Source organism: Erythrolamprus reginae, chromosome 2 (assembly GCF_031021105.1).
Source record: "Erythrolamprus reginae isolate rEryReg1 chromosome 2, rEryReg1.hap1, whole genome shotgun sequence".
NCBI lineage: Eukaryota > Metazoa > Chordata > Lepidosauria > Squamata > Dipsadidae > Erythrolamprus > Erythrolamprus reginae.
In genome coordinates, this window is record NC_091951.1 from 3,213,738 (window position 1) to 3,237,983 (window position 24,246).

The 24,246-nt window shown below is 43.0% G+C and overlaps 1 protein-coding gene across 1 annotated transcript; it reads right to left on the reverse strand.

Annotated features, from left to right (window-relative positions):
* Positions 1 to 856: 856 nt before the first annotated feature.
* On the reverse strand, positions 857 to 20,496 carry LOC139162990 (zinc finger protein 493-like). The gene is given in 7 exon segments (XM_070743893.1): positions 857 to 3,534; positions 3,536 to 4,832; positions 6,562 to 6,691; positions 18,909 to 18,976; positions 19,076 to 19,190; positions 19,442 to 20,107; positions 20,416 to 20,496. Coding segments are annotated over 6 exon segments (2,898 nt in total). The 5' UTR covers positions 19,856 to 20,107; positions 20,416 to 20,496; the 3' UTR covers positions 857 to 2,660.
* Between the last annotated feature and the right edge of the window lie 3,750 nt (positions 20,497 to 24,246).

A 24,246-nucleotide genomic window follows, 5' to 3' on the forward strand; every position in this document is an offset into this window, starting at 1 on the left:
CTCCCCCCCACTGTGAATATCAACAAAGTAAGAGCTTAAATAGGAACGAGAGAGGGAGAATTGAGTGGTGGTATTCTCTTTTCTGTTTGTTTTTAACTATTGTCTTGTGTCACTAATGCAGAGCTGTCTCTATTTCCACCTTTGTTTTGGTCCGGATGGTTTTAAGCTATCTTTTCTCTGAAGAGTTCTCTTCCGTCGTTTCTGTTGCTTTCCTTTCGTAACACGTTGTCTCCTTCTATTTCCTTCTACAAAGTTCCTCCAAGTTATCAATTGTCAAATAGAACCACCCCTTCCACTTGCAAATTTCAGTTCAAATTGTCACCAGCTCCGTGTCTCAGCACTTTCTACTAAGTCCCCTCCGCGACCGTTTCACCATCACACTCGGCAGCTGCTGTTTGCTCCAAAAACCTCATCCACAGTTATTTCCGCTCCGTATATCTCCTCCTTTTTCCGGCCACTCTGTAATCTCCGTAATCTCCGCAAATTCCGTAGACTTCACGCCTCCAAATCCGTCAAACACCGCCGTTCCGGCTCTCTTCACAAATCCTCCCCCAGCACTTTTCCATCCAGCCGCTTATAGCCAACCAATTTTGAAACGTCTCGCTGCAGCACCAGTTTGGAACCAATTTTAAAATCAAGTTTGGAACCAATAGTCTCCTTTATGTCTCTCCAATATTCCCTTTATCTCCGCACAATTCACAAGTCTTCTCAAAAAAATTTTTTTCTTTTCCTGTTCTCCCCCACCGCCACGTAGCCGCTATTTAACTTAGGTGGGTCTCTTCGTTACTGTCTCTCTTAGTACGTTAATATACAGTCATCTACTTTAAATGTAAATCCTTTAATTACCGTATTGGGATTTTTCTTTTCTTTCTTTGTAAATAAAATCGTAAATTTCTCTCTTCTTGCTTCCTCTGTTGAAGTAGGCAGTCACAGCTCTACCGTCGCCATGTTGGTTGGCGGCTCTCTCTCTCTCACACACGGTGATTGCCTTTCACCTCTGTGTCAGGAGGACCCCCCGCTTCTCCATCCCCCTCTCCGACATGGATGTGCTGGAATTTAACCGTATTTCCAGTCCCCGAATGACAGAATCCAAGCTCGAGAGAGCAGAGCGTTGCACTCTCCTGCCTGCTCGCCGTAGCCCCGCCCCGGAAGCCGGATCTGAGCGATTTTATCAGCAAAAAACGTGTTAAAATCCTCGGCACTACTCTCTAAGGGCTCCCCAACTCCCTCCTGGTTAAGAAGGGAGCGGGACTTGGGTCCAATGAAGTCTTATTAGGATTATTTCAGGGATCCTCAAACTCTTGTTGTTGTTGTTGCTCTTGTTTATATGATTTTTTTTTTAAAGGAAAGAAGTTGGAAGGGACCTTGGAGGTCATCTAGTGCAACCCACTGCTCAATCTGAGACTCGAAGAGGGAGACGTTGGGTGTCAGAATGAGGCAGAAGGCTCGAGTTGTGGAGCAGAGAAATGGCTGGGTGAGCGAAGGGGGAGTCTCAGGTGTCCCCGAAAGGCCCCCCAGGAGTGCTTGGGGAGGACCATGCGGGCTGCCATTTGGACCTTCAAAACGGGCCTGAGGGGAAGTAGAGCAGGAGGGGGGGTTCTTAGCAAGAGGTCCAGGCTGCCATTCCCCTCCCCCCCAACTTGCAACCTTCTGCCTCCATTTTTCAGAGTTTGGACCAAGTTGGTTACTCCAGATGCCATCTGGGAATGACCATGTCCAGAGCCCTGGCAACCCTTTGATTGCAGGATGCACCAAGCCTTTGCCAGGGCCATGCCAAGACGCTTAATGAGGGGGATTTGGGGGAATGCAAAGGGAGACCCACCTCACCCACAAACCAGGCTCTGCCTGCAGCTGGGCGACCTCCTTCCAGCCATTCTTGGTGAAGGGGGTGGGGAGGGGTCGAAGTCCCCAGCTTACCTGGGATGGGGGGCAGCAGGGAGTGTGGAAGGAATGGGGGAAATCTTGGGGAAAGTGAGTGGGGGCAGATGGAGGCTGAGGAGATCAGGCAGATCCCAAGATCACCGGAGAGCTTTGTACGGGATCCCTCTTGTTCTCCTTCACCAAATCCTCTAAGTGGCGCAATTGTTAGATGGATTAAAGGGGGACAGGTGGGGGTGTCTGGGTGAGCCCCCCAAAAGGGTCCTTAAAATGTCCGCTCCATCTCAGAGTACTTTGCTAACAGGGTTGCTCTCTGTTGAGGGACTGTTTTAATAACTGTTAATTCTATAATGCTGAACAACATTCTATTGGTTAGTTGTAAATTAAAACTGGGATCTAATCTGTTGCCATCTAGACAAATAATTCCAGTATGGGTTTTGTTTTGTTTTTCATAATAAGCCCATTTGCATCTGGGAGCATTAAAAAATCTTTGTGGACTAGCTATAAAAAAGTAATGGTTTTACAAAGTGAAATTGTGACTTTGAGGAAGAAATGCAAATTCTGGATGTGAAAAATATTTCAGCAAGAAAATGGATGGAGCATTTTTTTAATGTTTTTCACATTTTATTGAAAACAACTTCTATATATTATTTTTAGTACTTGATACAGCCTTTCATGCTTCTGAGGTCGCTAAAATGAGGACAGACTGCTGGGGAAAATAAGCTGACTTTGTACACGGGTCAGAGGTAAAGTGGTAAAGCATTCTGGAGTAGTATATAAATCTAAGTGGAATTGCTATTTCTACATAGTTTCTCCAGAGAATGGATCCTCTTATGGTAAGTAAATCCACTGTTATCAGCAAAGGTCTTTCCACACTCCATGCATTTATATGGCTTCTCCCCTGTGTGGATACTCTTATGGGATGTAACTGCATTGCTACGAGCAAAGGTCTTTCCACACTCCATGCATTTATACGGCTTCTCCCCTGTGTGGATCCTCTTATGGGAAGTAAGTGCACTGCTATAAGCAAAGGTCTTTCCACACTCCAAGCATTTATACGGCGGCTCCCCTGTGTGGACCCACTTATGGGAAATAAGATGACTTTTGCGAGCAAAGGTATTTCCACACTCCAAGCATTTATACGGCTTCTCCCCTGTGTGGACCCACTTATGGGAAGTAAGTGCACTGCTATGAGCAAAGGTCTTTCCACACTCCAAGCATTTATATGGCTTCTCCCCTGTGTGGACCCACTTATGGGAAGTAAGTGTACTGGTATGAGCAAAGGTCTTTCCACACTCCATGCATTTATACGGCTTCTCCCCTGTGTGGATCCTCTTATGGGAAATAAGATGACTTCTCTCAGCAAAGGTCTTTCCATACTCCAAGCATTTATACGGTTTCTCCCCTGTGTGGATCCTCTTATGGGAAATAAGATGACTTCTCTTAGTAAAGGTCTTTCCACACTCCAAGCATTTATACGGCTTCTCCCCTGTGTGGACCCACTTATGGGAAGTAAGTGTACCGGTATGAGCAAAGGTCTTTCCACACTCCATGCATTTATACGGCTTCTCCCCTGTGTGGATCCTCTTATGGGAAATAAGATAACATCTCTGAGCAAAGGTCTTTCCACACACCATGCATTTATACGGCTTCTCCCGTGTGGATCACCTGATGGGAAATAAGATGACTTCTTCGGGCAAAGGTCTTTCCACACTCCATGCATTTATACGGCTTCTCCCCTGTGTGGATCCTCTGATGGGAAATAAGATGACTTTTGTAAGCAAAGGTCTTTCCACACTCCAAGCATTTATACGGCTTCTCCCCTGTGTGGACCCACTTATGGGAAGTAAGTGCACTGCTTTGAACAAAGGTCTTTCCACACTCCATGCATTTATATGGCTTCTCCCCTGTGTGGATCCTCCTATGGGAAATAAGATGACTTCTCTGAGCAAAGGTCTTTCCACACTCCATGCATTTATACGGCTTCTCCCCTGTGTGGATCCTCTGATGGGAAATAAGATGACTTTTCCAACCAAAGGTCTTTCCACACTCCAAGCATTTATACGGCTTCTCCCCTGTGTGGATCACCTGATGGGAAATAAGATGACCTTTGCAAGCAAAGGTCTTTCCACACTCCAAGCATTTATACGGCTTCTCCCCTGTGTGGATCCTCTGATGGGAAATAAAATGACTTTTGCAAGCAAAGGTCTTTCCACACTCCAAGCATTTATACGGCTTCTCCCCTGTGTGGACCCACTTATGGGAAGTAAGTGCACTGCTTTGAACAAAGGTCTTTCCACACTCCATGCATTTATATGGCTTCTCCCCTGTGTGGATCCTCTTATGGGAAATAAGATGACTTCTCTGAGCAAAGGTCTTTCCACACTCCATGCATTTATACGGCTTCTCCCCTGTGTGGATCCTCTTATGGGAAATAAGATAACTTTTCCAACCAAAGGTCTTTCCACACTCCAAGCATTTATATGGCTTCTCCCCTGTGTAGATCCTCTGATGGGAAATAAGATGACTTTTCCAACCAAAGGTCTTTCCACATTTCAAACATTTATATGGCTTCCCTTTTGTATCAATTGCTTTTTGAGATGTAAGGTAGTTACTTTCAAGAGAAAGCATGGATGTCCCATTGTAATTTTGTCCATTGTGTCTTCTTATAGCATCTTCTCCTTTGTTTTGGGTGAAATAGTTTTCATTTACTTGTATTTTAGCTTTAACTAGCTGCACACTTTTTCCAATATATTTTTTCTTCATTTTCTCTTGGGCAAGAATGTTTTGCATCGGAGCATTAGTGGAAGATGAGCTTTCCTGATTCCAATTCTTTAACTGGTTTCTCTCAGGGCTTTCGAATTTCATTCCAATTCCAAACTTCTCCATTCCATCTTTATCATTGATCAGTTGGAACAGTTCACAGGGATCTTGATTCTGCTGCCAGTTATGACCTTCAAAGCAAAAGGGAAATGAAAATGATGACAAAGTTAGAGAAAACCATCAAAATGTAGAAAGTCACGTGAACTTCCTTCTGAATTTGTCCAAAATTCCATTAGGTTGTATGTTTGCATAATGATGATGATGATGATGATGATGATGATGATGATGATAATAATAATAATAATAATAATAATAATAATAATAAGAAGAAGAAGAAGAAGAAGAAGAAGAAGAAGAAGAAGAAGAAGAAAAAGAAGAAGTAATAATTTATTAGTTTTGTATGCTGCCCTTCTCAGAAGTTTCTGATGAGAGGAAAGATCAAAAGCAACATGAAAAAATATTATTTTACTGAAAGAGTAGTAGATCCTTGGAAGAAACTTCCAGCAGACGTGCTTGGTAAATCCTCAGTAACTGAATTTAAACATGCCTGGGATAAACATATATCAATCCTAAGATAAAATACAAAAAGTAGTATAAGGGCAGACTAGATGGATCATGAGGTCTTTTTCTGCCGTCAGTCTTCTATGTTTCTATGACTGCATGCTCACAGTGTTGTGATATAGACATTATGATTTCTATATTCATGAGTTATGAAAGCTTTGAAAATATTTAGATATCTCTTTCTTTATAATCTATCTATCTATCCATCCATCTATCTATCTGCAAATCTCACTCAGAGCCAGTTTTGAATTAAATAATGGAATAGAAAAACAAAAGGGACCTTGGAGGTCTTCTAGTCCACCACCTCGATAAGGCAGGAAAGCCTTCCACCACTTCAGTCAAATGGTTATCCTACATCTTCTTAAAAACTTCCAGTGTTGTAGCATTCACAAGTTCTGGAGGCAAGCTGTTCCACTGATTAATTGTTTCAACTGTCAGGAAATTTCTCCTTAGATCTAAGTTGCTTTTCTCCTTGATTAGTTTCCACCCGTGGCTTCTTGTCCCGCCCTCAGGTGCTTTGGAGAACAGTTTGACTCCCTCTTCTTTGTGGCAGTCCCTGAGATATTGGAAAACTGCCATCACTCTGGATGTGGTACCGGAGTCAGTTCGCAGAGAGCGGAGATCTAAAGTACTTTAGGGATAGATCACACGAGAGCAGTAGTGCAAGATCCCAGGCGACTAATATCATGTGATCTCACACCTTCAGGCATTGAAGAACTTTAAGAACTGAGGACTGCACGAGATCCAGGGCAAAAGTCTTTGGAGAAAAAGGGACCTTCCCTCTCTTGGCCAACATTTTGCCCTGGATCTTGTGCAGGCCTTGGGTAGCCGGGAACAGAGGCCTAGAGCATTACAGTGCGATATCACGTGAGATCAATAGTGCTACATTTTCTACTACTGACTTCACATATCTCTCAATACTTTAGGCTTCTTCTTTCTGCAAATGCACCCAAGTAGGCAAAGGAATCGATAGAAAGTTCTGTTCTCACACAAGTTTGGAGGTTTGAGACAAATGACAACACACTCCTCTCACATGACCTCCAGAGGACACACAAAAGCACACCGCGTTCTTTTCAGACTCCACAGATAAGTTCAAATAGAAATGGAAAAATACAGATATGAAATGGCACATAAAGCATCTAAGCAAAGAGACATTGACTCTTTCCTTCCTTGGAGCACCAGAAGGCCAGATCCTTTCCTTCTCCCTCCCAGGAGACGATGTCTCATAATATTGGTTTTTTAAATAAAAAAATAACTATAACCTTCCTTCTTGAACTCTTATTGGTGTCATACTCTTACCCAGAAAGACCACGTTCCTATGGTTTTCCAGCATGACTTCCGAATGCAGCACTTTCTGGTCAGGATCCAACAGAGACCATTCCTCTTCAGAGAAAGACACAGCCACCTCCTCGAAGGACACAGGACTCACCTGAACACGGGAAAAAGAACAGAACGGGAGGATTCATAACATCTGTTTATCTTCATCTTTCATTTAGACAAGAGGATAGAAGGGGAACTCATCACATTTGTAGACAAGACCAAATTGACAGGTATAACAACACTCCCGGATATAAGATCGAGATATAGAAGGATCAATAGATATGGGCCCCATCTGACAAAGCAAAATCAACAGTGTAAAATGTAACCACATTCATTTAGGAAAGAAAACCCAAATGCATTCGCATAGAAGAGGTGATACCTGGCTTAATAGTAGTAAGCGCAACAGGGATCTTGGAGTCCTAGTGGACAAACACTTAAATATGAGTCAGCAAATAATGTACAGTTGCCACCAAAAACCCAACAAAATCAGAGGCGGCATTAAGAGGGATAGAATCAAGATGACATGAAGTGTAAGTACCACTTTATAATGCTTTGATAAGACTACACTGGGAATATTGACTCCACTACTGGTTGCCAGATGTAAGAAAGATCTTGAGACTCTAGAAATAGTGCAGACAAGAGCAACAAAAATTACTACTGGACCAGAGGTTAAAGCATTGCTGTTTTACCGTTGCTGGAATTGAGTATGTCTACTTTCATGAAAAGAAGGACCAGGGAGTGACATGATAGCAGTGTTCCAAGACAGAATGGATGGAAAATATTCAAGGAGAGAACCAACCCACAAGTAAAGGGAAATTTCCTGATGGTGAGAACAATTAATCAGTGGAATGACTTGCCTCCAGAAATTGTGGTTGCTCCAAAAGTGGAGGTGTTTATGAAGGAATTGGACAGCCATTTATCTGAAATGTTATAGGGCTTCCTCTCTGAGCAGGGGGTTGGACTAGAAGACCTCCAAGATCCCTCCCAACTGTTACTCTGTTTCATTGTTCCCAAATTACTACAGCAAAGATATGCACCAAATTAAATGGTTGTGCATCACAGAAGTCCTAAGTTTAGGTGAGACAATGGGCAAATATAAACATTGCAAATTCAAGAAGGCGACTTACAACAAACACAAGACAAGCATGAAAGACAAGGGCCGATTACAAGGGCAAAAGCTGAAGCAAGAAAATAAAAGTGACAAAAACCCACACATTTTATCACAAGAAAACGATATCACCATATTCTCAGCTAATATTAATGGGTTGAACTCAGACAGAAAAAGAAAAGAGATTTTCCAACTTTCATATAACATGTCTACAAGAGACACATATTACCAAAAAGGATGCCATGGTTCTACTTCTCCCCGGTCTTGGCGAACTCTTTATTTCCTCGGTATCAGTTTTACTTCCTCGGTATCAGTTAAAAAAAAGAGGAATTGCCATATATGTTAAAACCCAATACAGACCAAAACCTATCTATGAAGACACCGAGGGTCAAATATTAATGGTCCAGATAACTATTAGAAACGAACAACTAACAATAATAGGAATCTATGCACCTACCATCAACCAATCGATATTTTTCTCACAACTACACAAAAACATAATGGAAAGGAATTTAACAAATTTCATTATTATAAGCGACTTTAATGCGATACAAAATAAAAACAAAGACCACAAGAGTAATAAACAGCAACGACTAAGGAAAACTCTCCCAACTACATTCGAAGACTGAACATATGAATTTGCACTTAAAGACATATGGAGAACACACCACCCAGAAAAATCACAATACAGTGTTCCCTCGATTTTTGCGGGGGTTACGTTCCAAGACCTCCCGCGAAAGTCAATTTTCCACGAAGTAGCGGTGCGGAAGTAAAAACACCATTTTTGGCTATGGACAGCCAAAAACTACCCCCACACACCCTTTTTCAAGGCAGCACAAGGAGCCGGGCTTGAAATTAGGGCAGGGAGCGACGAAAGTGCGGAAGCCGACAAAGATTGCTTTGAATGTCGGCTGCCCCCACCCCCCCAGCGCCTCCGGCGCCCTCGCCGCTACCGCCCGCCCGCCCGATCCACCCCTCTCCACCCCTTTTTCAGGGGGGCGCAGGGAGCCGCGGCCACCCCCGTCCCCCACGCGCCTCAAGCGCCCTAGCGCCCCTGGCTACTCGCCGCTGCCCCCCACCCGCCCGATTTCCCTCTGTCCGGCTGGGAGGTGGATTCGCCACCCTCGCCAGCCCGATCTCCCTCCGCCCGGCTGGGGAGGTGGATTCGTCGCCCCCACCAGCCCGATCTCCCTCCAGTGGCTGGGGACGCGGATCCAACGCCCTCGCCAGCCCGATCTCCCTCCGCCTGGCTGGGGAGGTGGATTCACTGCCCCTGCCAGCCCGATCTCCCTCCGGTGGCTGGGGACGCGGATCCAACGCCCTCGCCAGCCCGATCTCCCTCTGCGTGGGGGGGGCGACGAACCGACGATCGGGGGCTGTCCGTCCCTGTTGGGTGGTGCAGGGCAGGCACAGGGAGGGAGGGAGAGAAAGGAAAGAGAGAGAAAGGGAGAGAGAGAAAATTGAATGAAGGAGGGAGAGAAAGAAAGAGTAAGAGGTAGAAAGGATAGAGAAAAAGGAAGAGAAAGGGAGGGGGAGAAAGGAAAGGGAGGAAGGGGGAGAGAAAGAAGATATGAAGGAGGGAGAAAAAGAAAGAGTGAGAGATAGAAAGGATAGAAAGAGGGAGAGGAAGGAGAGATGAGAGATTATTTATTTGTTTATTTGTTCATTCATTCATTCATTTATTTAGAGTTCTATGCCGCCCAGTCCCAAAGGGACTACTGTACCGCTCAGACACTATACTTTTCCGCCCACACCAGAAAAAAATTAGAGGGGACATTGCCCCTCTCACCGGCTTTCTTCGGACACGGGTCCTCCTGCAGCAGCGCTGGCGGCTACGGCTTCTCATCCTCCTCATTCGGCCGGTAGCCGCTCTGAGCGCTTTGAGAATGCCTGCCTCGCTAATATTAAAAAAAGATACAGACCCTACAGACATAGCTAATTACCGCCCTATCTCTCTTCTAAATGCCGATTATAAAATTTTTAGCTCCATCCTAGCTAGCAGAATTAAAGGATTCCTAAACCAATTCATACATTCGGATCAAAACGGCTTCCTCCCCGGGAGACAGTTAAAGAACAATATCAGAATAGTATTGGACACCCTGGAATACTACGAAGCCCATAGTGAAAAACAAATGGCATTAATTTTTCTCGACGCTCAGAAGGCTTTTGATAACGTGTCATGGAAATTTAATATTCAAACAACTTGAATATATGGAATTTGGCCCTAAATTCATAAAGGCAATAAAAGCCATCTATACAGACCAATCAGCATATATCATCCTTAATGGAGATATATCGACAAAAATTTCTCTTCACAAAGGAACGAGACAAGGGTGTCCACTGTCCCCACTACTGTTTATCCTAACATTAGAAGTTCTAACCAGAATCATTAGAAAAAGGGAGGATATAAAAGGACTAAAATGCAAAAATGAAACTTATAAGCTACAAGCTTTCGCGGACGACCTGGTATTTATCATTGAAGAACCTTTAGCATCAGGACCTAAACTACTGGCCGCCCTAGAAGAATATGGCATAGCAGCAGGTCTTAAAATAAACAAAACTAAAACTCAAATTTTAACCAAAAATATGAGAGAACCGCAGAAAGCTATCCTAACAGCCAAACTTGATATTCAAATAGTTAAAAAAATCAAATATCTAGGCATTAATTTGACAAATAAAGTATCCAGTTTAAAAGAAAACAACTACAATAAACTAATAGATAAAATACAACTTGACTTGTTGAAATGGAAAAACTTACAACTCTCCTTACTTGGGAGGATCGCAGCTATAAAACTCAGCATTTTGCCCAAAATATTGTTCCTATTTCAAACAATCCCAATTCAATTGAAACAGGAATTCTTTATAAAATTGAACAAAATTACTAGTAACTTCATTTGGCAGAACAAGCGTCCTCGAATTCGACTAAAATACCTACAGGATAGAAAAGATGAAGGAGGTCTGGCACTCCCAATCTGGAAAGACTACTATATTGCCGCTTCACTAACTTGGTTGAGAGAATGGGATGAGCCTAGCTAACACCAGATTACTTAACTTAGAAGGTCACGACCTTCACTTAGGATGGCACTACTATCTCTGGGATGAGAAGCCGAGGACCCATAAATATTTTACTAACCATTTGATTAGGAAATCTTTAATACTTACCTGGAAAAAAATTAAGTTTAAACTTTACAAAGGAATTCCTACATGGTATGCCCCATTAGAAGCATATGTGCATCCTAATTTCCATTAAAAAAACAATATACAGTGATCCCCGGGTATTGCGACCCCGATCATTGCGAAATGGCTATATGGCGATTTTGCAACCCGGAAGTAAAAACACCATCTGCGCATGCGCGCCCTTTTTTTCTATGGGCACGCATGCGTAGATGGCGCCGGGCAGATCAGCTGCTGGGCGGCTTCCCTAGGTCTTCCCCCTCTTGGCGGGCATCAGCGAGGAGTTTCCCCACCGCCCACGCAAACTCCTCGCTGCTGCCGCTTCGCTCGGGCAGCTTCCCAGCTGAGTACTCAGCTGGGAAGCAGCCCGAGCGAACGGCTTGTCCGCAGCCTGCCTGCCCGCGCGCCCGCGGCTCGCGCGCCCTTCTCCCGCCCACGCCGTTTGCTCGGGCCGCTTCCCAGCTGAGTACTCAGCTGGGAAGCGGCCCGAGCGAACGCCTTGTCCGCAGCCTGCCTGCCCGCGCGCCCGCGGCTCGCGCGCCCTTCTCCCGCCCACGCCGTTCGCTCAGGCCGCTTCCCAGCTGAGAATTCGCTTCAGGACTCAGCTGGGAAGCGGCGCGAGCGAGCGGGGTGGGCAGGCGAAGGGCGGGCGAGCGGCAGCGAGGAGTTTGCGTGGGCAGTGGGGAAACCCCAGCGCCGCTTCCCAGCTGAGTCCAGCTCCTCGCTAGCGCTGCGGAAGTAAAAACACCATCTGCGCATGCGCAGATGGTGTTTTTACTTCCGCAGCGCTACTTCACGAAAAAGTTTTACACCTGCTCTTCTTGGCATTGCATATTTAGAGTTTTAAAAATTATAATAATTCTGTTGGCAATTGTTGGTAATTGAATTATATTTTAAGGGTAATTGTCAAAAATAGTCTGACAGATTTGGAATTTATAGGAATTCTTTTCCTTTTACTACATACAATTGGAAATTAACTTAAACTAACTTAAATTTTAAAGAGTGGATTCAAATTAGACAATGTCAAATACTTCAACCTTTGTCAAAACGGTCAAAAAACAAACTACAGCAACAATTCCCTCTCCACAAGGGTCACCGCACCCCTCCCCGTCGCACCAGGTGTTAACCATGTCTACAAAGGACAAAGACAAAGAAAAAACAATGCAGTCCAATTTTGCAACATTACAAGAAACTTTGAACACTTTGAAGGACTTTATGTTTAAATCTCAAGAGGAAGCCACCCAACAAAGAGGCCATAAAAGAGGATGCAACACAACAAAGAGAAGCTATAAAAGCAGACCTGGCGGAATTTAAAATGGAGATGGCCCAACTGAAAGTTGATGTGGGTGAGATGAAAGACCAGATAAAGGAGATTCAACAAACATTACAAGAAAGTGATGACCGAGTCAAAAAAGTCGAAGAGAAATCTGACAAAAATGAAAAAAGAATGGACTACCTTGAAGGGAGAGCTGATGCAAGATACAGAAGATATGACGAATCAATCACTCAGTTGGAGATGCAACGAGCTTCGTATGGACTTCGATTTCAGAATATAAAAGAGGAAAAAGATGAAGATTTAAAAATGACTATGGCTGAAACTATTGGAGGAATACTCCAAGAGGATCCCACAGCGCTACTGAAAGAAATTGATGAAGTATACAGAATCTCGAATAGCTACATCCGTCGTCATAACCTCCCAAGAGAGATACACATTAAATTCACAAGAAAAGCTCTGTGAGATGACATACTTCACTGGTCAAGAAATGCCAAACTCCAACATCAAGGAGCTGAAATAAAAATACTAAAACAAGGGAAGCGGCGCGAGCGAGCGGGGTGGGCGGGCGAGCGGCAGCGAGGAGTTTGCGTGGGCGGTGGGGAAACCCCAGCGCCGCTTCCCAGCTGAGTCCGGCTCCTCGCTAGCGCTGCGGAAGTAAAAACACCATCTGCGCATGCGCAGATGGTATTTTTACTTCCGCAGCGCTACTTCACGAAAACCCGATCATTGCTAGGGGTCCTGGAACTGAACCCTCGCAATGATCGGGGGATCACTGTAATAAGGTACAAGGATATATCAAATTCCAACGGGGAAATTAGATCAAGAATAGAATTGGAAAATTTAGGTCAAAAAAACGGAGTGGTGGGAATATTTACAAACTAAATTTAACAAGGACAAAAGTAACCCTGGAATAATCAAAAATGCCCCGTTAGACAAACTATGTACAGAAGCCCAAGAACAATTAATTAAAAAATTCTAATGCTACCTAAACTATAATGAATTGGATAATATTAACACAAAAATCAATGTAAAACAATGGAATATGGATTTCAAAAAAGAAATTAAAGAAGAGGAGTGGCAAACACTCTGGAGCAGAAATTATAAATTGACTATTGCCACATCCTATAAAGAGAATTTAGTTAAAATGTTTTACAGGTGGCATATTACCCCGATTAAATTAACAAAATTAAATAATAAACTTTCACCTTATTGTTGGAAATGTCACCAAGAAATAGGCACCTATTTCCATTTATGGTGGCAATGCTCAGAAGCTAAAACCTATTGGAATAAAATTGGAACCTGGATTGACGAAATACTTAAAACAACAATAGAAAAAACCCCTGAATGTTTTCTTTTAGGCATTATTAAACAAAAATTACCTAAACCCCAAATACAATTAATTGTCCATTTAACAACAGCAGCCAGACTAACCTTTGCCCAGTGGTGGAAGAATGAGGAGATACCTCCGAATGATGCAATAATAAAAAAAATTACATACTGCGCAGAGATGACGAAATTAACTATAACAGTAAGAAACGAAACAATGGATGCATTTAATAACTGTTGGGATCCTTTTTACAATTGGATAGGAAAAAAGAGTGAGAATAACACGCCATAAGAATGATATGTTAGATATAAGCACGACCAGTTACAAATCTGGTATATAGCTATTTTATATTTAATATAATATTAAGAGATTTTATATATATATTGACAGTATCTTTACTATTGCTTTTTAAAATCTCTTTTACTTGATTAACTCAACACCTGCACTAACCAATCTTGATAAATAAACCGAACCATGGTAACAAGCTAATGAAATAGGAAACAGTTCTCGTTCTCAGTACAGCTCCCCCAGACATTCGCCAACCTTTTACCCTTTTTATCCTTTCTACGTTCTCTGTCCTTTCTATCTTTTTCCCTCTTTCTCTCTACCCTCTCTCTATCTACTTTTCCCCTCCCCTTTTCCAGCTCAAAATTTGTATCTTGTTAATTGACATGCTATTTGATCGTTCTCAATTGTTACGATCATTGTTTTATGTTTTGTATATTATGTTATATTTTGTATTATTTGTATAATAAAAAATTATAAAAATTTAATAAAAATTAAAAAAAAAAAAGAATGCCTGCTTCGCCTCTCTCACAGTCCCTTAGCTGAGAGCACTTTCGTCCCAGCTATCAGCGAGGGGGCTGCAGGAGAGGTGGGGGCAGGCGTTCTCACAGAGAGGGAGAGGGAGAAAGAGAGAGAGAGCAAGAGGGGGGAGAGTGGAAGGTAGAGAGAGAGAGAAAAATGATAGAAAAAGGGAGAAAAAAGAGAAATGAGAAAATGATTGAAGCAGAGAATGACAGGAAAGAAAGAGAAAGAGAGAGAGAAGTGACTCTTGGTGATGACGTATGACGTCATCGGGTGGGAAAAACCGTGGTATAGAAAAAAAACCGTGGAGTATTTTTTAATTAATATTTTTTGAAAAACCGTGGTATAGCGTTTCGCGAAGTTTGAAGCCGCGAAAATCGAGGGATCACTGTACACCTTTTATTCACATCCACACAAATCATGGTCACATATCGATATGGCTTGGTCTAATTCTTATATCATTAATCAAATAAAAGAAATACGGATTTTACCCGGTTCTTGGGCCGACCACAACCACATACTCCTAACTCTTTTTTTTTTTTTATAATAAATTTTTTTTATTATTTTTCATAAAACAGACATACAGACATACAAACATTAAACATAAAATGGGGATGTATTTCCCCGCTTCTTTTGAAAGTGTACATTCAAATAGAAAAAAGAATACATAATCAAACATTTGTTAAATGTTAAAAAGTTTAGTAAAAAATTTTCAAATCTTAAATACGATATTAGTACGGTATAAGTAAAAATGCTTAATATGTTGTTTATGTGTAATATATTCGTCTAATCAAACATTCAAACAAATCTCAGTTACTAAACATACATAAAACAGAATTTTTAATATATCGCTTGTGAGTAAACTACTATATCAAAATCATCAACAAATACATCTAATATTGTTATTACCTAAATAAAAACAGATCTATCTCTTATTTTTTCTTATCTAACCATTTATATATGTTGTTCCATGTTTCATAGAATTTTGTATCTTCTTGATCGTTTAATCGTCGTGTCATCATATCCATTTCAGCGCAATCTAATATTTTAGCTATAACTTCTTCTTTCTTGGGGATTTCCTCCCCCTTCCAGTTTTGCGCATATATTATTCTAGCCGCAGTTAATATGTGTATTATTAAGTACAGAGTTTCCTTCTTATAAGTCTGATTAGTAATTCCTAATAAGTAAAATTCCGGGGTGTTATCTATGTCATATTTTAATATTTCTTTTAATATCTTCTCAATCATCTTCCAATAAATTTTAGCTTTACCACATGTCCACCATTGATGGTAATAAGTTCCTATATCTTTCTTGCATTTCCAACACAGTGGGGATGTTTTAGGAAACATTTTTGCTATCCTGTTTGGTGGAAGGTGCCATCTATAAAACATTTTAATTTGGTTTTCTTTTAATGAAACTGACTTGGTCATTTTCCAATTATTAATCCAAACTTTTTCCCAAGTATCTATATCTATTTCCTTACCTATATTTCTGCACCATCTTATCATGGTATCTTTTAGAGTCAACTCTATATTTTTGTGAGCGATAAGGAATTTATATATTTTCCCTATCATTTTTACTGAATTATTAATAATTAAATGACTTAGCAAATTCTTACTTTTATTAAAGGTGTAAAGAGTTATATCCTTCTGGTATCTGGATCGAATCTGGGCATAATGCCACCAATCTATTATTATCCCTTCTTCTTGTAGTTTATTCCTAGGCTTTAACTTCATCTGATCATTTAATAATTCTTTATATCTATAAAATATTTTCGTGTCTTTTATAGATTTTGGATGTGTTATTGCTTCTAAAGGGGCTATCCATTCTGGAACATTTAAGAAGTGATTTTTCTTTATGTCCTTCCAAACCTCTAGTAAATACTTCCTTAATGTGTGTCTTTTAAAATATGAGTGATTTTTTTCCTTGTCATACCATATAAATGCATGCCAACCCAGCATAAGATCATGTCCTTCTAAATTTAATATTCTTTTATTCTCTAAGGTTATCCAATCTTTAATCCATGTTAAGGCGGCAGCCTGGTAATATAATTTCCAGTTTGGAAGACCAAATCCTCCTCTTTCTTTAATGTCTTCCAAACAGTTTATTTTTATCCTTGCTTTTTTCCCTTGCCATATAAATTTTTTAACTAAGTTTGTCAAAGTTTTAAAAAAAGTTCCCCCTGGGTTTATTGGAATTACCTGAAAGAGAAATAAAACCTTAGGCAGAATATTCATCTTGATTGTGGCAATTCTTCCTAAAAATGATATTTTCAGGTTATTCCATGTTTCTAAATCTTTTTTAATTTCTGATAATAATTTTATGTAATTATCATTTTTTAGTGTTATTGTTTTCGCTGTTAAATTTATTCCTAAATATTTTACTTTCTTTACGGTTTTTATTCCAGAAATATTTTCTAATTTAGTTTCTTGTGTTTTATTCATATTTTTAGTTAAGAAAGAAGTTTTACTTTTATTTATCTTTAAACCTGCTACCTTTCCGTATTGTTCAATAGTTTGCAATAAAGAAGGAACAGTTGTTATCGGTTCTTCAATTATAAACGTTAAGTCATCTGCAAAAGCTTGGAGTTTGTAAGTTTCGTCTCCTATAGTTAAACCTTTTATTTCAGAATCCGCTCTTATTTTAATTAATAAAGTTTCAAGTGTCATAATAAATAACAATGGTGATATAGGACATCCTTGACGAACTCCCTTATTTATATCAAGTGCTTGTAATTGATTATTATTTAATATTATCTTAGTCGTTTGTTTTGAGTATATAGTATCTATTAAATTAACAAATTTTGAGCCAAATCTCATTTTGTTTAATTGCATTTTTATAAATGTCCAGTTAACGTTGTCAAAGGCCTTTTGAGCATCTAAGAACATTAAGGATGCTGTCTTATCTGGGTGTTGTTCATAGTATTCTAATGTGTTTATTACTGTTCTAAGATTATTTTTTATTTGTCGCCCTGGTAAAAATCCATTTTGGTCTTGATGTATTATTCCATTTATAATTCTTTTAAGTCTATCTGCATAAATGGCAATAAATATTTTATAATCTACATTTAATAAAGATATGGGTCTATAATTTTTGATTTTTACTGGGTCAGTGCCGGATTTGTGTATTAAAGTTGTCAGCGATTCTGACCAAGATTTCGGAATTTTACCGTCAAGTCTACATAAATTAAAAGTTTCTAACATATAGTTTCTTACTATTTCATTGTCTATCTTATACCATTCTGCCGGTATAGCATCTGGACCAGTGGCCTTATTGTTTTTCTGTTTTTTAATTATAGTTAGGAGTTCTTCCATTGTTATTGGACCATCCAACATAGTCTGTTGATCTTCTGTTATTTGTGGTAATTTTGAAGCCTGTAAGTAGTTAAAAACCTCATCTTCACTAACATTGTCTTTGGCATACTCCTAACTCTTAACAACCAGAATAACACAATACGTCAAAGATGGACTATGAACAAATCCATCATAAATGAAAAACAATTTAAAACCCACCTAGAAAATGAACTACTAACCTTTATAAAGACCAATAATGAAGGAGATACATCTCTTCAGATAATTTGGGATACAATGAAAGCCTATATACGTGGAATATATATTTCTTACTCAGCCTATAACAATAAATAAAGAAAACAGAAGCTCAACAATCTTAACACAAAACTCCAAGACGCAGAAACAATTCTCCAACAGCATCCGGATGACATAACCCTTATTAAAATAAAATCTATAAAACATGAAATAAACCTAGAAACCCAACAACAACTTACTGCTAAAATTAAAAGATTAAAACAAATAAATTTTGAATCCGCAAACAAACCCGGCCGCTGGCTGACTTTTAAACTGGCACAACAAAAGGCGGAAAAAACAATAGAATCCCTTTACGATAATCTAGGTTCCTTGAAAACAAACACAGAGGAAAAGAAAACCATAATAAAACGCTTCTACCAGGAACTATATAATTCAGATACAACAGAGAACTCTGCAATTAGGGAATATCTACTTCAAAACAAATATTAGAGCTAACAGACAAAGAAAGCACCAAATTAAATAAGACTATCCCTATTTCCCCCCCCCCAACTTTTCTTTTCTTAAAAAACCAATAAACTATTTAAAAAAAGAAAAAAAATTGCTTTATCAAGTTCATTGATCCCGCAAAACCTTCAGTGCCTTTCACTAAAGTAATCCCACTTCTGGATCAACTGATCTATTGCCCTGTCTATCTTTGATTGATCTAGTAGTCTGACCCATTGGCTGAAAGGAAGAAAACAAAGAGAAAATTCCCTGAAAAAATCATTTCTCAGCTTTTGCAAGGCGGGAATGTTTGATCTCCTAATCAAGGCACAAATCAGAGGACTGGAAATTATTTTGTATTTGTTTTGTATATATATATATTCCTATTTCTTGAAGGACTTTTTAAAAATTGCTTCTTTTAAACTCTAAAGTTGGAAGAATACTTAGCAGAAGAAGATAACCAGAGGAAGCTATGCTGGCTAAAAGGAACTTGAACCTGCTGTTCTTCTCTCCATGTTGTGGGAGAACACAAAAATAATCCGGGCCAAACAAGGGGGGGAAATAGGAGAGAGCACTCTGCACACCCGCTTCACTTCCCTTTCTTACTTGATTTGGAGGTTCAACCGCTGTTTGATCTCCGTCACAATAACCAGAAAGATTCATTCTTTGTCTCTCTGTAAGGAATAAATGATTTTAAAATGCATAATTAACAAAATAGGAGGAGAAGAGAGAGAGAGGTAGGACAGATGGGTCATCGGATGATCTTCCATTACCTTCTGTGGTGTCCTGACTTTGATCTTCCGAAGGGATCCTCCAGGAAATTGGTTCCTGAGGGGGATTTGATGGATTCCTCTTTCCCTCAGGATCTCTCATCTCCACAGTGCAGCACTTGAAACAGGAGGAAGGGAAAAAGAAGCAGAATTAATGTGCGTCACACAACAAAAAGCGAATTGCCAGATTCACAACACAACATCAAAGCCCCCAATATCCACCCGTGAGATTGAGCGAAAGAACGGAACAATGTCCTACAAAAATTGGAGAACTGCCACATGTGATGAACGCCAGAGAGGTTAGGGAAGGAGGGGTGAAGTATTCAACCACATTCTCTACTGTTTTCTAAGCTCCCTGAAGTGTCTCACCTGCAACTGGGCCTGCTCCTTCTGCTCCTCCGCCTGGCTCAGGAGGAGGCCTTCCACCAGGGCCACCGCCTGGGAGCTGGTCTCTGCTCCATACTCCCGCACCCAGCCCTCCATCTCTGGGGGCAGAAGGGACAGGAACTGCTCCAGAACCACCAGGTCCAGCATCTGGGCTTTGGTGTGTTTCTCTAGCCTCAGGCATGGCCTGCACAAGTCGTGGAGTCGGCTGCAAAATCCTCGGGGATCCTCAGCCACCCATGATTTGATGGAGTTCCAGGGCTGAACTTCTGAAGGGAGGATGGGTTCTTCCTCCAGGATCTTCTGCCCAGGTCTTGTCCAGAGCTTCCCCCCCTTCCCAGGTTGAGCGGCTGCAGGGCCTTTTCCGCTTCCCCCCTTTGCAACAGGTGGGGTCTCCATCCTTTCTCTGTCCTGCAGAGCAACTCCCCGAGTTTTCGGAGAGGGGCGGCATACAAATCCAAATAATAAATAAATAAATAATAAACTAAAAAGGGGTCAAAGGACTCTTGTGGGTCTCCAGACGCCTTTTCCTTCACGGGACCATTTCTGGCAACACAGGACGGATCCCTCCAGGTGATTCCGCTCTTTTTTTCTTACCCCAGGAGAAAATGTGGCCTTGCAAAGACCACAAATGGCTTCCGGTTTCTGTCTCTGAGGTGGAAGGAAAAACAAAGGCCCAGAATGAGAAGGTGGAATTCAGCCCCTGAGCGACCTTCACCCAACCTGCCCGGAGCCCCAAGAGGCTCATCCCAGCGCAGGGCCCAGGGCCCCCGAGCAGGGCCGGGAAGGAGGCAGCTGCAGAGGCCGCCCCGCTTCTCTCCCCCTCCGGAGACAGGATCGGGCCCTCGGGGAGCCTGGTGCGAATCCCGCCTCCTCCCCTCCCCCCGCTTCTTCCGCTTCCCCTGCAGGGAGAGGGCGACAGGGGAACATGGGAACCGGGAAGCCCCCCCCCCCCTCACCTGGGACACGTTTGGATGTTTTCCCGCCGGGCTCTCAGTCTCACGCGGCACCAGGGTTGAAGGAGAGCGAGTGGAGCGTCCTAGAGCGGCAAGGCTCAATGATGTCACTTCCTGCTCAGCCTCCTCTGCAAACCCCCCGTGACGTTCGCCCTCCGGTGGGCCAATGGGGAGTTTCTTTCCCTTGGCAGACCTCGCCCCCTGGTGGATTTGGGGCAAAGTGCCCGGATGGGAGGAATGGCGGGAAAGAGACGCGCCTGACAATTCAATCTCAGCTCTGTTTCTTTTGAAGACTTTCAATGCGAAGAGAGTGAATTTAATGGCTGGAGAAGGAAAGTGCACAAAGGTCCCAAACACCCCGTTGTGGCTGAGGGAGGGTGGGCTCCTGCCTGAGGGGATCTGCGCTCTGATTGGTTGCTGGGGGTGGGAAGGGGGCGTGTCCCCTTTCCCCGCCTTTTTCTTCTGGGCGCTGTTTGAAATTTACCTCAGGCGGCTCCCGACTGTCTTCTCTGCTGCGAACGTTCTTTTATCTTGATATAAAAATATAAATGTCTGTATTTAATGGCTGGAGAAGGAAAGTGCGCAATGGTCCACAGATTCTTATCCATTTTTCGTCTTTCTTGGATAAACTCCCTGGAATCGAGCAGGTGGGCCCAGTGGGAGCCCCAGAGATGGGGGCACAGGGGGTTTTCTCTCCCGCTCTGCCCATAAAGGGAACCATCCAAGGAGGGAAGGCAGCACCCTGGAAGTCCAGCCTGGCTTAGGGGACGGGTCTCTCCAGAGAGGAATTGGGATCCTTGGATCATGGTCCACAACACCCCCGTGGGGGCTTCTGGCAGGGGATGAGCTGCCCCACACAAGGACCCAGAAGGTCAGCTGTGGGAACCCACCACCTCTCCTCATCCGAAGGGCTTGAGAGTGAAGCCGAAGTGAGAGGGAGACGAAGTTTTAGAAGCTGATTCCCAACTCAAATCTCAGGGGAATCAATCAAATTGGAAGAAAAAAGGACACAAAACAGCAGAGGTAGAAACGAAATATGGGGTCAATCAAAAGGCAGCAATGCGAGGAATAAATTGGGTGAATTCCACAGAAAATCTGTGGAGGGAGCTGCAGGTTCAAGCTACCAAACCTCAGCTGAGAAACCTGAATGACTTGTCATTTCTTTGTCAATGTGCAAACATACAAAATCAACAGGGGGTTAAATATTCTCCCCCTCCCCCACTGTATTTAAAATGGTTACAATAAATGGACAACGTGCTGATATGAACAAATGTGCTTCTACTGTTTCTGCTTCTATGCAAAATATGAAGGTTACTATCTATCTATCCATCTATCTGTACCTACCTACCTTTCTTTCTATCTATCCATCCATCCACCCACCCGCCCACCCAACCCACCTATCCATTCAAAGCAATTTAAAAAATCTTTAAAAGAAGGAATGTGACGCAAAGTGCCATTGAAACTTTGAGCAGTCGCTAAATGTACGGTTATACGTCAAGGACTCCTTCCAGTGGGTCACAGGACAAAAGGGCTGCCCCACCTGGAGACTCAGCCATGGGGCGGAGGAGGGGAGTCCCTGAGCTGCCCTGATGAAGAATCCAGGCTTATTGCCTGCTGGATCCTGGCCAGTTCCTCAGTTCCGCTTCGGAGGAGCCCAACGCTTCAGGCTGGGGAAGCGAAGCCCAAGCGCCTCTTCAGCTGTTGGGGCTTGCAGAAAGAAGAGCTGGTCTCTCTCTCTCTCTCTCTCTGTGTAGTGAGGGTAACAGGGAGAACTCAGAGAAAATCAAAATCTTGCAGTGGAGGGGGAAGACCTTCCGACACTCCAACCCTCAACCAAGATTGTGTAGGAATCTCCCTCTTTCTGTGGGTCGCGATCCCCCTTTTCCGTGCAAAGCAGATCCTGGAATCCAGACCCCCTAATGGAGAGCCTAAAAGAGTCTCTTTGGATCTGGGGCCCATTTTGTGTGACCGGGTGTGTGCAGACCCACAATTATGGGGCCGGTTCAGACTCTGCCTCCTCCTTCAGCTGCAGGTGGAGACCCAGTTTTGTCCTTCTGAGGCCGGTGCTGCGCCAGGGGGGAGTTTGACCCCCTCCAGCCCCCTCCCCCGTCCCAGGAAAGGACTGAGGCCATCTCAGGATACAGGCTCTGTGGGACGTCTGCCTGCTGCAGCCGGGAGAGGGTTGAGGCTCTGATACCTGCCTGATCTTGTGTTTCATCCTCAGCCCTCAACAGCTGGCAGCTGCCCAGCCTCCCCTGCCCTCCCCTGGCTGAGAGATCCACCTGGCCAGCCTGAGGATGGGAGACCACCAGGAGGCATCTGGGCTACTGCATAGGCTGTAACTCCTCTAAGACAAGGAGGGGGAAGCTTCAGGCCCTCCTCGAACTCGCCTCCCTCAAAAGATCCACTTCCCATTCCTCTTTTAGCCTTGTCTGATCTCCCTGAAACTCTCGCCCCTCCCCCCTTGCTCAATTCCTGCTGTTTGGAAGACAGTAATCAATCATATAAGCTGGAGCCAATTAACAAAGCTCAATTCACAACAAATGATTTCTAGCCGTCTGTCATATCAGAAACAAACAGCAGATATTGGTTTTCTCAGCAACAATTATATAGTAGCAAAACCAATTCACAATAAAAGCAAATAGCCAATAATAGTTTGATTCATATAATCCTTCAGTATAATGGGAAATAATGAAGCCCCCAGAATCTCTATTAAAATTCCTGGCTCTTTTTATAAATTGTAACTGTATTGTTTGGTTTGATATACTGTCCACCCACCCACCCACCCACCCATCCTTCCTAAATAATACTGACGCCTTTTCCAAGGAAGAAAATCTGCTCGGATCCTCTTACACATCATATCGGTGGATATTGATTATTTCTTTAATTCTCCTTTTGTCAAAATATTTTGCCTTCACTGGACACCCAGAGGAGCGAAGGGTCGTGTGGGAGGGTTGATTCTCGGGAGTCCCGGGGCTGATTTCTCCCCCCACAAAATCCCCCTTTTCTCTCTGGATCCTCGCGGTCAAAATGCGGAGTTTCCGGGCAAAGAGGCAACGGCCGGAAGGGAGAATCCGCCTCCTTCCCGACACAAAGCGGGACTCAGAGGGCGGATTCCGTGAAGTGGCTGTTGTAGAGACGGTGAGTATTTACACAGAGAAGAAACAAAAACCGAGGCTGCAATTTCACTTTCCATTTTATTCTGCGGGGAGAAAGTTTCCTTCCTCTCTTTTTCCCTTTCATTCCCCACTTTCTTTCCCTTCCCCGTTTCCTTCCCACTTTCATTTTCTCTTTTCCGCCCTTCTCATCCGAGGGAAAGAATCACCCGAGGGAGACTGTGTGTTTTGGGGGCAAAAACCGCCCCCCGATTCCCCTCGAGATCTGCAGAATCCAAGGGCGAAGTTCCTCCCCCAATGTCCCTCGGGGTCTTTCTCTGCTGAAAGGGGCGAGGGTTGTGCCTGGTGGCGAAGGGGGGGAAGTTCTCCCAGGAAAGGAGCGGGAAGCGGGGGAGAAGCGGCCAGAGTGGATCCCGGGATCTGCTTTGACAGGAAAAAGGGAATCCCCCCGACCCACCGGAAGAAAGAGAGAGATTCCTACACGACCGGGGTTGAGGCGCTTCATCCAGACGTTGTGAGCAAGGGGGGCGCGTGTTTGAAGGAAGGGAAGCGCCGTTTTCTCTGGGAAAGCCACCAGATCCCTCCGGAGATCCTCTCCGCCTCTTTCTGCCCGGACTGCCAGCGTGGTTTTTTTCCTGGCTTCCCTTGGGGGTGGGGGGACGCTGTGACCCCCGAGTTCCAGCCATCCATGGGGCGGCTCCTCCCCCCTTGTCACCCG